The sequence below is a fragment of the Mytilus galloprovincialis genome, chromosome 1, assembly GCF_965363235.1.
Source record: "Mytilus galloprovincialis chromosome 1, xbMytGall1.hap1.1, whole genome shotgun sequence".
Taxonomy (NCBI): domain Eukaryota; kingdom Metazoa; phylum Mollusca; class Bivalvia; order Mytilida; family Mytilidae; genus Mytilus; species Mytilus galloprovincialis.
The window spans coordinates 41,733,514-41,747,403 of NC_134838.1; the positions used below are offsets into that span (position 1 = coordinate 41,733,514).

General features: G+C 32.1%; 2 protein-coding genes across 2 annotated transcripts; one reads left to right on the top strand and one right to left on the bottom strand.

The window, feature by feature from the left end:
* The first annotated feature begins 5,487 nt into the window (after window positions 1-5,487).
* On the top strand, window positions 5,488-8,050 carry LOC143074799 (uncharacterized). Its single transcript, XM_076250067.1, has 3 exons — window positions 5,488-5,740; window positions 6,182-6,394; window positions 6,870-8,050. The coding sequence occupies exons 1-3, from the start codon at window positions 5,545-5,547 to the stop codon at window positions 7,853-7,855; spliced, it is 1,395 nt and encodes a 464-aa protein (XP_076106182.1). The 5' UTR covers window positions 5,488-5,544; the 3' UTR covers window positions 7,856-8,050.
* Window positions 8,017-11,567, bottom strand: LOC143074787 (uncharacterized). Its single transcript, XM_076250064.1, has 4 exons — window positions 11,210-11,567; window positions 10,464-10,649; window positions 9,959-10,085; window positions 8,017-9,501 (listed from the first exon to the last, which is right to left on the bottom strand). The coding sequence occupies exons 1-4, from the start codon at window positions 11,485-11,487 to the stop codon at window positions 8,455-8,457; spliced, it is 1,638 nt and encodes a 545-aa protein (XP_076106179.1). The 5' UTR covers window positions 11,488-11,567; the 3' UTR covers window positions 8,017-8,454.
* Window positions 11,568-13,890: the final 2,323 nt, after the last annotated feature.

Sequence of the window (13,890 nt, forward strand, 5' to 3'; positions counted from 1 at the left end):
TCCCTAAAAGCAAGAAAAGGAAAATGTTTAAACGCATACATTTCTGCATATACAATTTCCAAATTGAAAATTAACATCATATATGAATAGCCAACTCAAATACAGGCATGTTTGTAAGGTATTTGAGTTGAATTTCAAAACGTCGATCCTCATTTATAAGATATAAAAGTCAATTGAATCTGACAAAAGCAATTCCGACATTAGTTAAGTTGAAATTAGAATAATTTGTAAGTTTTTAACAAGATTGATGAGACTCACCAACCAAATGTATAAGACAAACCTTTACCAAATCAAGACGGTAAGTTGTAGTTAGAGGGTTTCTCATATTATCCCAAAGCATTCTCGTTTCCCCCTCGATTTTTAAATTTTTATTGTTCTTTAAGTATTTTCCGGGTCTGTTTAATGATGCAGACTATCCGGAAGTCCCTTTGACATAGTAAAATACTCGATCATTAGATTGTCATGGCCAAAGTTTCTATTTGGGAAAGTTGGTTTTGTATCTTCTTTAATTGTAGTTGATGTTGTGGTTGTGAGGGTGTTCTAAACACGTGGCATGTGTGCTCGACTCCAATCTTATTTGGAAAGGTTTGTCGGGTTTTCCAACCGAAGGTCGGCAGTTCTCTCTGGGCATTCTAGCTTCTCCAAACAATAAAGTCTGAACGTCACAAAAAAGTCAATAGTGCCGAAAAGATGCAACTTTCAATCAATTAGATTTTAAAAAGGCGCAGACATAAGTCTTAATTAAAGATTTCACAAGAAAATTGGTAACGAGTAACACACTTTCCTTCGTTTGTTAAAAACGGCTGACATTGTTCTGCAGCTATAAGCATGTGTAAAATTGTGTGCTAAAGCTATCAATTTTCATTCAATTCTTCATTGAAAAAACATTAAGTTCGTCGATCTTTATAGTAATTTGCATTGTTTCATATATTCAAACACAAAAAGACAAAAATATCATTTGGTTTTATTTCGAACAATTTCTGCAAGGAAAAATTTAAGCCCATTCCTTCTACGTGCAAGGGAAAATGGCAGTAAAGTCTCAATGCGTCAAGATAAACTTTTGATCGATAGTAAACTGTACACTTTTGACGCGGAAACTCAAGACATACAAGAAGTCACAAGAAAATAGGGATGTGGTCAAGGCTCACGGTACTGTACATATGACAATTATTTTAAATGTAAACCCGATTCCTCAGAGAACAAAATTAAGATTGTGTCTTGGAACATTGAAAGTCTAAAAACTAAGTTATATCGTGACAAGAAGTCTGTTGATGAGATAGTAGAAAATCATGATGTTATTAGCTTTCAAGAAACATTTAAAAAAACAGAGGATGAATTTGTAAATACGTTTTGTGATTTTGAATGTTACGAAAGTATTCGTGTAAACGATCAATTTGTCTACAACAAAGCTTCAGGTGGTGTGTTAGTGTTGGTTAGAAAAAATATTGTTACAACATATAAAGTTATACAAATCTTGAAACAATTTAAAGATATGGTTATACTTAAATTTTGTTCTGAAAACAAAACAATTATAATGGTATTTATTCATATACCCCCAGAAAACTCTATTTTTTATAGTAATCAGAACACTAAAAATGGTATTGATATTCTTGAAGAAGCGCTTTTTGTGGTTGAATCATTGTATGATAATTGTGAAATACTTATGGCGGGTGACTTTAATTCTAGGACTTCAGAATTAAATGATTTTGTCACAGAAGATAAACCTAACTATATTCCTGGTCTTCAATACATAATAAACGACGATCACGACTCAAAGTCATATATTACGCAGTGTAAACGTAGCAATAAAGACAAAATTACAAATAATTTTGGTCGCTCATTGATACAGTTGTGTTGTGCAAAGGATTTATATATATTAAATGGACGCAAACATAATGATAGAGATGGTGAATTCACTTATATGTGTGCAAATGGTGCTAGTGTTATAGATTATATAATTTCTAGCTATAACATACTAGTATTCAGATGGATATCACATTTTAGTGTACTTTCTGTTGATTTATCTAAACATTTACCAATTTCTTGTTGCTTAGATATTCCAGTTTCAGGACATGTTGAAAATGGTGAAGAATATGGTAATGAGAAACAGATACGATTTAAATGGAACAGTAACAAAGCTCAGTTGTGCAAAGATCTAATAGTCAATCCGACTTCCTTAGCAGGTTTAAATGATATTTTAGAATTAATAGACAGCAATACAAATGACGCTGCCAAGGCATTAATATCTCACTTGCAAAATATTTGTACAGAAGCAGGTTTATTATCATGTCATAATAAAAGCAGTGAACGTGCTATTAACAATCAGGAATGGTTTGACTCAGAATGTGTGTCTATGAAAAGAAAAAAGTGTAAATTATTAAATGATTTTCGAGCAACTAGCAATGCTGACATACTACAAGAATATGTTAAAACGAAACAAAATTTTAACAAGTTGTGTGAAACTAAACAAAAACAACACAAAGAGAATAAGAAAACTGAATTATGTAATATTGCCAAAACTGGAGATTCTTGTAAATTTTGGAAATTGATCAAATCAGTTATTAGTAAATCTAATATACCTAGGTCAAATATTTCTAGCGAAGAATGGAAAACTTATTTTTCTGATCTTTTGAACCCTGAAATAATAGATAAAGATGTAAATTTTTCTGAATTTGTTGATAATTTTGTACAGGCTCATAATACTGAATGTGATTTATGTATTGATGAAAATTTTTCATATTTAGACAGTGATATTACTAGTGAAGAAATTTTAAGTGAATTAAAAAAGCTTAAAAATAATAAATCACCAGGTGAAGATGGTTTATCAGGGGAATTTTATAAATGTTTATCTTCAACACTTCTGCCAGTGTTATTAAAATTATTTAATAAAATATTTCACACTGGAGATTTTCCAGAATGTTGGTCTACTGCTATTATTATTACATTGTTCAAAAAAGGCGATAGAAATGATTGTGGTAACTATCGTGGTATATCACTTTTATGTGTTATAAGTAAAATTGTTATGGGTATTATTTGTAATAGATTAAAAGTATGGTCAGATTTGAATGAGCATTTAATAGAAGAACAAGCTGGTTTTCGCAGTGGCTATTCCACAATAGATAATATTTTCATACTGTGTAGTATTATTATGAAATATTTATCAAGGAAAAAGGGTGTTCTGTACTGTGCATTCATTGATTTTAGCAAAGCCTTTGATGGCATAAATCGTTCAAAACTTTTTTATATATTGTTAAGTAAAAATTTACATGGTAGAATGATACAGCTATTGCAAAATATTTATGGCAATGTCAAAGCAAAAGTTAAAACAACTGATGGATTATCAGAAACTTTTACATGTAATTCTGGTGTGAGACAAGGTTGTACTTTAAGTCCTTGGTTATTTGCAATGTATATAAATGAACTTGCAACTGAAATTGAGAACAGTGGTGGAAATGGCATCTTTATACATGAGAACTTTCATAACGTTATGCTACTACTCTTCGCAGACGATCTTGCACTTATAGCCGATACACCAATTGATCTACAGAGAAGATTAAACAATTTAGAAAAGTATTGCGAAAAGTGGAATATGACTATAAACATGGACAAATCAAATATTGTTGTATTTAAAAATGGAGGTAAATTATCTAAAAACGAGAAGTGGTACTTCAATAATGAACCTTTAAAAGTTGTCAGTTATTATAAGTATTTAGGAATATATTTTTCCAATTGACTGAAATGGACTTACTGTTGCAAAACATTACGAATGCAGTGTGAAAAGGCTCTGAACATGATAAAACATTGTATGTGTAAACTTGGAACTAGAGATATAAATCTTGGATTTAAGTTATTTGACTCTATGGTTGCTCCAATTCTTTATTATGGTGCAGAATTATGGGGAACAGAGAAAGTGAAAGACATTGAAACTGTTCAAAATAAATTTTGTAAATGGCTACTAGGAATGGGCCAAAAGACTAATAATCACATAGCAAGAGGTGAATGTGGCCGTCATGAACTATATATAAATTATGCGTGTAAACCTATTAAGTATTTTCTACACTTACAATGCATGGATGATAACAGACTTCCAAAACTATGCTATCGTATGATGTTTAAAATGAATGAACATGGACGTTTAAATTGGTGTTCTAAAGTGCAAAGACTATTATTTTCAAATGGATTTGGTGTTGTATGGGAAAGTCAAAGTGTTGGAGATGCAAAATTGTTTTTACATTTATTTAAACAGAGACTTACAGACAGGGTTTCCCCTGGGTCAATTATTTTTTTCGCCACCTCTTTCGCCAAAACAATAAATTTTTCGCCACTTTATTATTTTTTTCGCCAAGCAACATATATTTATCGTTTAAAATTTACCTTTTTTTCTACCCCCCCCCCCCCCTTCCCTTAAATAAGATGATTTCGCCCCATTGTGTCGATGATTATTCTCTCAAACTTATTTTAGAGTCTACATTTTAATGAATAAACACTAAACGTTTACTTTAAAACAACAGATTTTTTTTTAATTTAAAAGGGGAAAATATTCATTGTATTTTAAACAACTTTTCTAAATGAGGGTGCCACTATACTTTTTATAATAAAGACGATATAAGTCTTGGAATATAACAAAATTAATGGACATGTTTTGATCATATACTATCAGTATTAGTATATGATCAAAACATGTCCATTAATTTTGTTATATTCCAGGACTTATATCTTCTTTATTATACACTACCAGTATAGTTCGTGGGGAAAGTGTCCTTAAAAGAAAAATACTGATGTGCCCTTTTGTACTAAGAAGTGTTTTTTACAACAAAACAAAAGCTTTTATCACATGAAATTGATTCCTCATTTCATGTGTATTCATTACATTGAAGGGTTACTCTCCTTCGAGGGGTTGTTCCCAAATTAACCTTTTGTATATATTTCTTCAGAACAACAGTTTTCTTCTCTAGATCATCGGTAAATGAAAAAGTTGGACGTACAACTATGCTTGAAACACGTGTGTCACTCAAACGACTTTAAAGTAGTTTCCCTAATCAATTACCTATATTTAAGTCAAAGGATAATTAAAGTTTTAAATCGGAGATTTTTCTTGCTTTTGAACATTTTTCGTCACAACAACAGCTTTCTTTTCTAAACTATCTTTAAAAGGAGAGGAGACGTCAAAAGTTTGCTTCAAACACGTGCGTCGCAAAGTGGTAAATATATTCTGTATGTGAATAGCGGAAGCCATTTAACTATATCATTTTGTCAAACAATTCAATCAACACCTTTATTAATTAGTCCTTTGTTGTCGATAGTTATAAAATGCAATCAGCTGATTATTGATTTTCTGTCCAAATCTTAATGAGGTCAAGGTGAATTCCGAGTATTGTCTGATCGGGTAAAATCCGAGAAACTTGAAAAAAGTAAATAAACAAGATTATTTTGTATATAGGAATTTTCGCCGTGACGTCACGAAATCACGTGACTTCCGACTGGTTGGCAAGAAAGTTGTTTACATTGTAAGGCCGATCATAATGAGATTAACGGTTAATTACGATGGTTGTGTCTTGTTGTGTAATCAACTGTACAACAAGATTTAATAATGGTGACCCTAAAAGCTTTTACCGAGTACCAAAAAAGCCTGACACACGCAGACAACTTTGGATTTCAGCTATTAAGCGAGAAGGCCCTGAAGGGAAGCCCTGGGTGCCTGCAGACCATGATAGAGTGTGCTATCGACATTTCATAACTGGTAAGCTATTTTTTCTTTTTCCATTGCCGTAAAAATATTTAATTTTCAATATGTCCTGAAATATTTTCCTTTTGAGTACATAAATGCCGTTGAAGCCGGTTATTTTGATGAAAAGGTGGGTGGGGGGAGGGGGTAGAAAGGGGCTTTGATAAAGAACTGATGATAAAGTAAACCAATTTAACATTTTCATCTGTCTCTGAATTTTTCATGGCTAGCTTTTGTGAGTAACAAGTGACACAGCCTAGAATACATACTATTTACTTAACATAGTCTCAATACACTTCCTTAGGTTGATTTTAAATGTCTCTTTTTTACACTTCATGCATATGTGTACTTTTTTCATTTTATAAAGTTTTATTCAATGAGTATTTTCATTTTGTTTGTAACGCATATGCCTACTTAGGGTTATAACTTGTGATTACATGTTTTATTCCATTTCAGGTCAAAAGAGCAATGATAAGACAAATCCTGACTATGTCCCATCCATCCATATGGGGGGATATGAGGGCACAACAACAAATGGACAGTTGCGTGCAGCCCGCTTTGAGAGATTTCAAAAGAGAGAGGCTGATAAAGATCAACAAGAGGCAGCATCAGTACTTCTGGACATATCAGAAAACCTTCCACCACCTACATGTATAGAGACAACAGAAGGTAATTTATTTATGATTTATATTTCATTTTTTAATAAATAATTTTTAAAATTGATAATTACCAATTAATCAATGTGAGAGAACATTCCTTTTATGAGCTTGTTGTGTACATAGTAAATCTCACTTATTTTGATTAATGCAATTATAAATTTGTTGAACTGTGTTAATAAGAAGACCTTTACCAATTCAAAGTATTCCAATTAAATTGTTACATCAATTTGTATTTTATGACACTCATTAGATTATACTTAATCATCACAGTGATTTGGGTATTGAAATGATTAAAATCTTGTTTTGTCTTATTTGCATAATTTAATTACAGTAAAGATGGTGAAATGTTTTGTTTTATTAGATATTAAATTGAGGCTGATGTATTGAAATTGTGATGTACATTTAAAATTGTTATGTTCTTGTATAGTGAAGTTTTCATACTGTCTTTTTTTCATTGTCATTTATTTGATTTGTTTAATTTTCAGATTTACATGGTCCATGCATCAAGAAAATAGCAGCCCTTCGTATTGAAAATGAACAACTTCATGAAGAGCTTGGCAGGTTACAAGCATCAAATATTACGCTAAGAAAAGAAGTTAATGACTCAAGGTTTGGTGACCAAGCAATATCCAGTGACCGTAAAACACTATTTTACACAGGTGTGCCAAATAAAGCCATTTTCATGTGGTTAGTTTCATTTGGCCTGACAATATTACCATCCAGCAAATTAATGTCTCCGTCAAATATTTTATTGTGTATTTTAATGAAGCTGAGACTGAACATTCAACACCAAGATATAGCTTATCGGTTCAAAGTGTCAGTCACTACTGTATCCGATATATTTAACAAAGGTATACCAAAACTTGCTGAAAAACTGTCATTTCTAGTGCAGTGGCCAGATAAAGACAATCTCATTAAGAACATGCCAATAGTATTTAAACTTTCATATCCAAGGTGCATCAGCATCATAGACTGTTTTGAAGTATTTATCCAAAGACCAGCAAATTTAACTGCAAGGGCACAAACCTGGTCGAATTATAAACATCACAACACCATCAAGTTTTTAGTGTCCATAACACCTACCGGTGCAATATCATTTGTGTCAAAAGCCTTTGGAGGTAGAACGTCAGACAAAGTTATAACTCAGCGTAGTGGTTTTTTGGATAAATTAGAGCATGGGGACCAAGTTCTAGCCGACCGAGGTTTTTTAATCGCAGAGGAGTTAGCCAGTCGCCATGCATCATTAATAATTCCTGCTTTCACAAAAGGTAAATCCCAACTTAGTGCAAAAGAAGTAGAACAGACAAGAAAAATTGCCCATGTGCGCATTCATGTGGAGAGGGCAATTGAACAGTTAAAAAACTTCAACATTTTAAGTAGTAATATGAGCATTTATTTGGTGCCTCATTCAGACAGTATTGTTACATTATGTTCAGCAGTGTGTAATTTACATCCTAAACTTGTGTCTTGATTTACTGATTGTACTTATATATTATATATACTTTATGTAAACATTTCAAACAGTTACTATTTCAATATTGATATGGAATATTAAACCTATAGTACAAATTTAGTATGAAATAAAAAAGAATTGGTTAAATAAAACAATAGTTTTGATATATTTACATTGAAAAAAGTTTACCCTTTTCAAGAAATGATACATGTGTACCATGTTGCCATTACACTAGAACTGTGCAATGTGAACTTTATTAAAAATGTACATGTATTATGATAAAATAAATGATGTTTATTTATTATTGGTCTTCATCTTTCTTGATGAGTTTTATCACAATAAATCGTGCAAGCAGTAATGAGACAATATGTGTTCAGAAAAAAACCCACAAAATACATTGGTTACAACCATTAGCATTAATCTTTACATAACAAAGTCAAAATAACACAATGTTCAGTACAAGTCTATTCACTGCAGCTCAAACAATACCACTTTCCCTTTGGCTTTCGTCGGATATTTACACACTTATAGTGGAACCACTGATACGGACACTCAGATTTGTCGCACTTGATCATTCTGCCGTATTCTGGTTCGGCACATAAACACCATGTCTCTTTTTAGTTGTTGTTTTCTTCTGGTGGTTGTGTTGTGGCTTGTTGTTGGTTTTCCAGCTGTCTGGTGACTAACTCTCTTATTACATACGTTTTCACAAAGAGTTCACATTTGCTTATTAAGGCATGACAAAAGTTTACATCAATGGGCACTCTAACTATCACCATACTGGGTGAAGGCTTACACTTAGTGTAGACAACAAAGTCACAAAATGTCAGTTGAAGGATGAACATCTGGAATTGAACCTGTGTGTAGTATCTGTGGTTGGTCTTCAGGTGTAGAGACTTGTCCAAACAAAAGTCTTTATCAGATGATGCAGCTTGCATAACAGTAATGTCCTTATGCTTGTATGGGCACTTAATCTCAATTAGTCCTTTACCACAACACTGACAGTTGGTAATGCCATCTGGACTGGCTCCCAAGAATGGGTGTTGATTGTTAATAGTAAAACCTGACAAATTACATTCAAAATCAATGTGTTGTGTGCTTTGGTTGGTGATATAGGCTTGTCTGCATTCTTCTTCATGGTCGACTCCCCACTTGACAGCAGCTTTTTTGGACAGGTCATATGATGAATACCCAACAATGCGCTTTACTAAAACGTCAGGTGATGTGGTGTCTTTGCGTGTCCAAACGTCATGGGCCTTAGATGCTGTAACACGCCCCATACGGTGTTGAAACCATAGTGGGCTAATGGCTTGGTTCCTTGTTGCGGCTTCTAAGTTTGTAGCTTGGTAGTCTGAACACAAGTAGTCAGAGAAAATGTCTTTGCAATGACTGTCAATGTTGATGTCTGAAATGTCAGGATCTTGTAGTGATTGCAATAGCTTAGGATACTTTTCTGTGTAAGTTGCTACTGGTTGACTCTCTACAATCTGTGAGGGTGCTGTCACTGATGTAAAGAATGCAGCATTTGGTACCAGAGCATATAGTTCATCAAGGACTTCAGGTTGTGGAAGAAAAGATGAGCCATCTGCTTGAATGGAGACAACTTCTTTGGTTCTTTTGCCTTTGATTTTGTCACAAATCTCTGTCACTGTAGCAGGTATCACCTGAAAGATTAAAATAAATGATAAGTATTTAAGATCAAATAGTTAAAAAAAGAGAAATATTTTTCCTTATTCACATCATACATTGTAACTGACTCAGCACTTTTGCAGAGTGCACGCACACTGTTTATAATCGTTAGGAAGATACATGTATGGTACGGAATGGAGGGCTGTATCCCATCACACCTTATTTTTTGTATACAACTTATTTTTATTCATAATGGCGGAATGCTTTTAAATATATAATCATGATTTCTAGTAAAAAAAAAGCATTGTTTTGATTCATTATTTCATTCATGTCAATCGATTAAATACAATATTGTAAAAATATAATCATGTACATGTATTAATAGTCTCATAACAAATCTTTGTTTTTATATCTAAATTGATACATTGTACATGTATATAAATATAATTCCTTTAATAGTGATTACACTTTATTAAAATATAATTAAATTACCTCTTTTCTAAATGTACTATTCCACTGGCATGCCTTGCTTGTCGAGCTTGACAGAGTTAGCCCCATCTTTACTCCCATTTCAATCTTGAAGAGAAGTGCACCAACATGGCTGCATACTTCACCCAACCTACAAAGCAAGAACAAATATAGATTATTCTGTATTTCAATAAACTTATATCTTTCAAATAACGCAGATATGTAAACATCATTCCCATAATTTGGCTGTAAACTGCCTATTTTGTTGTACATACCCTTAAAGGTTACATTGTACATGTTATAAAAATTGGAATAAAGTATTTTGCCTATATCATTCCTTTTTATTATACATTTCTTATTTGCTTTTAATTCCTTTATTCAAAGAATAATAATGCTATATGCCTTACAACATGAAATCTTTTTATGTTGACTTTCTATTAGTAATTCTATATTAATTAAGCATGCTTGTGCACAAACATATATATATATATTATATTTAATAAAAAAAAATACTATTAATCTAACTTACCCTGCCATGCATGTACAGTGTGCACAATACACTGCCGCACTGACTTTATCTAAGTAGACCCAGGGTTGATGTGGCTTTTCCCTGGCACGTTGAGATGGCGTCACTTTGGCTTTAATGGCAATAAAAGGTGAGTCATCAGATACTTGATGTGTAAGCACAACCTGCACATGTCCACTAACAACAAAACTGGAAAAAAATAAAAGGATATAAATAATTTTACATCAACAAAAAATAAAATATTGTTGCAAAATTATAATAATTTTGATAGGACTGCCTCCTCAAAGTAAGAACAACTTAAATTATTTTAAATCATTTTAAATGTGATTTTTTTTTTCAATAAAAGGTCAATGTACATTTTTTGACTTGATATATAAATGTACTTGTAATATGTGTATTGTAAATGAATGGAATAATTAAACCTATGATAAATTATAATGTTTGGAATAAATTTTATATTTTTTATCTTAATCACATTTAAGCTTAGTCTTATATAAGAAATATTCTCAAACCTCATTATTAAATTGATTAACTTGTATTTCATTCAAAGATTTACCTGTACAGGTAAGCAATATTGTAAATCACCATATATGGATATCACGTGGGGTAAACAATCTCATTTGAACTATGCAAATGTCTACCTGTGAACCATGAACTTTGAAGGGTAATTACAAATTTACATGTAAATATTGTCGGTAAAAGTCTTTTAAAATGATAAGTAAGAATATTAATGAGGAAACAATACTTACTTGTATGCCTCTAATGACTTGTAGGCCTTCATTGAGTCTTTTGTGTAGATGGAAGGTGTGTCAATCAAATACACATAAATATCACCGAAGGTCAAATCAGTCCAGGTGCATGGGTTTGTGCTCCATTTATCGGTTAAAACATAAGGATCTGGTAATGATTTTGTGCCGTAAGCGTATAAAAGTTTAGTCTGGTATCTCTGTTTAGCGTCTGGTGTTAAGGAGTTTACATAAGACGAGTATAATTGCTCAGGTGAGATAGAATTACTATTGTCTGCCATTACGATTTTTATGAATGGTTCTTGCCAACCAATTTCGTGCGCATGACAAAAAATGCGTCACTTCCTGTTTTGTCGAAAATTCCTATAATGTTTTTTTTATATTATGCATTTATATTTTTGAGGATGAGCGAGTCAGGTGAGTGGGTGTGTTCGTATGCTTTATTACATTGTACTTATTGTTTTGGGGAAGGTTAACTTTCTGGTTGTAAGACCCGTCACGGCCAGGCTGGGAGACTGGATAGACAAATGCTCACATTAAATCTGTACCGATACAGTGTGTTAAATGTCTTCCTTTTTACACCATAACCCATGGTGGTGCTCCTACTAAAGGAGGGAGATACGGAACATACATACATACAGATGGAGGAAAATAAATCGTTATATATATATATTTCTTTCGCCAAATTCTTTCGCAAATGACGAGTTTTTATCGCCACAATTATTATTTTTTCGCAAATTGGTCAGATTATATTGGCAACTCATCAAAGTGTGCTTTTTATTCAAAAGTTAAGGATTATATTTGTATAAATGAAAATATACAGAAACTGTCATATAATCTTAGATATGAAATTTTTTCAATTTTATGTTCAAACCATAAGCTAGCTATTGAACAAGGTAGACATGAAAACCAACCAAGGGAAAATAGGTTGTGTAAAATTTTTAATACAAATGAAATAGAAGATGAATTCCATTTTGTACTAGTTTGTCCAATTTTGGCTGATATAAGGAGAAATTTTTTTTTACCATTATGGTGTCAAAGTAATTGTAACAGAGACACTTTAACTAGTCTTTTTAGAACAGAAAATTTAATTACTTTGAAAAATCTGGCTGTATTTTTTAAAAAAGCTAAATGCTGTAGAGAAGAAGTCTTGTCACTATGACTTGATCAAATGAATATACTAAATAAATAAATTTATTACAAATACGAGTTTATAAAACTTTTTGAAAATTAATAGATATATATATATATATATATATGTTGGTAATATTTGTGTGTTGTATTGTTTAATATATGTTATTATTGAACTGTAGTTGATATTAAAATGTGAATTTATAAATGTACCGTGGGCTGGAGGCCTGTTTTTGTACAATAAACTTGATTTGATTTGATTGATTTTATTTGATTGAACAATTTCAGTGAAAATAATTTTTACCTTCATGTTTTATTTGATAGTGCAACATACGATTATGGTTATAAAAATAATAAAGATGTCCTTATATTAGTACCAGTGAAAAGTTTGAAACATTACTTTTTTTAATTTTTCAAAATCATGCTTGGTAAGTTTACTAGTTCTTGGCTGGTGTACACTAGTAATACATAATCTCCCTTATTTTTTTTATTTTTTTAAATTTTCTCAAAGAGAAAAACATAAGTGAATCGGGAAACAATTACTTTTCTAAACTTTCATTGGCGGTTTACAAAACTAATGTGCTTTCTTACTTGCAATCCTTCTGTCACTGTAGTTTTTTATGCCCCACCTACGATAGTAGAGGGGCATTATGTTTTCTGGTCTGTGGCACCGTTCGTTCGTTCGTTCGTCCGTTCGTTCGTTCGTTCGTTCGTCCGTCCATTCGTTCGTTCGTCCCGCTTCAGGTTAAAGTTTTTGGTCACGGTAGTTTTTGATGAAGCTGAAGTCCAATCAACTTGACACTTGTTGCTTATGATATGATATTTCTAATTTTAAAGCCAAATTAGACTCTTGACCCTTACCTAACGGTCCACTGAATGTTGAAAATGAAAGTGGGAATTTCAGGTTAAAATTTTTGGTCAAGGTAGTTTTTGATGAAGCTGAAGTCCAATCAACCTGAAACTTAGTACACTTGTTGCTTATGATATGATCTTTCTCATTTTAATGCCAAATTAGGCTTTTGACCCCAATTTCACGGTCCACTCAAAATAGAAAATGAAAGTGGGAGTTTCAGGTTAAAGTTTTTGGTCAAGGTAGTTTTTGATAAAATTGAAGTCCAATCAACTTGAAACTTAGTACACATGTTTCCTATAGTATAAACTTTTTTTTAATTTGAATGCCAAATTAGATTTTTACCCAATTTCCCGGTCCATGGAACATGGAAAATGATAGTGCGATTGGGGCATCCGTGTACTCTGGACATATTATTGTTTCTCTTCAAATTGAAATTTCTTTTTTAGGCCATACCAATTTAATTTCTTGTTCTACGGATTTTTGGACTCCAAAATTTGGGGCGAGCGAGCGATTTGAAAATTTTAATAAAAAAATATTTAATTTGCAAATTTTTGAGGCGAAGCTTGAAAAGTAAAGGCGAGCGATTATAATTTTTTTTTGTAAACATAAAATAGTAGGTTTTGACAATATTAAAACTTGATTTATCACTTGTACTTTGACATTTCTTTAATTTCTGAAGTATTTTTTCCCTGTTCACCAA

Bases quoted from the DNA above. Each gene is read 5' to 3' on its own strand.
- LOC143074787 (XM_076250064.1), bottom strand. From the start codon at position 11,487: ATGGCAGACAATAGTAATTCTATCTCACCTGAGCAATTATACTCGTCT. The intron at 10,086-10,463 runs GTAAGTTAGATT...CTTGCTTTGTAG, and splicing joins CACTGTACATGCATGGCAGG to GTTGGGTGAAGTATGCAGCC. The intron at 9,502-9,958 runs GTAATTTAATTA...TTAATCTTTCAG, and splicing joins ATAGTACATTTAGAAAAGAG to GTGATACCTGCTACAGTGAC.
- LOC143074799 (XM_076250067.1), top strand. From the start codon at position 5,545: ATGGTTGTGTCTTGTTGTGTAATCAACTGTACAACAAGATTTAATAAT. The intron at 5,741-6,181 runs GTAAGCTATTTT...ATTCCATTTCAG, and splicing joins CTATCGACATTTCATAACTG to GTCAAAAGAGCAATGATAAG. The intron at 6,395-6,869 runs GTAATTTATTTA...TTTAATTTTCAG, and splicing joins ATGTATAGAGACAACAGAAG to ATTTACATGGTCCATGCATC.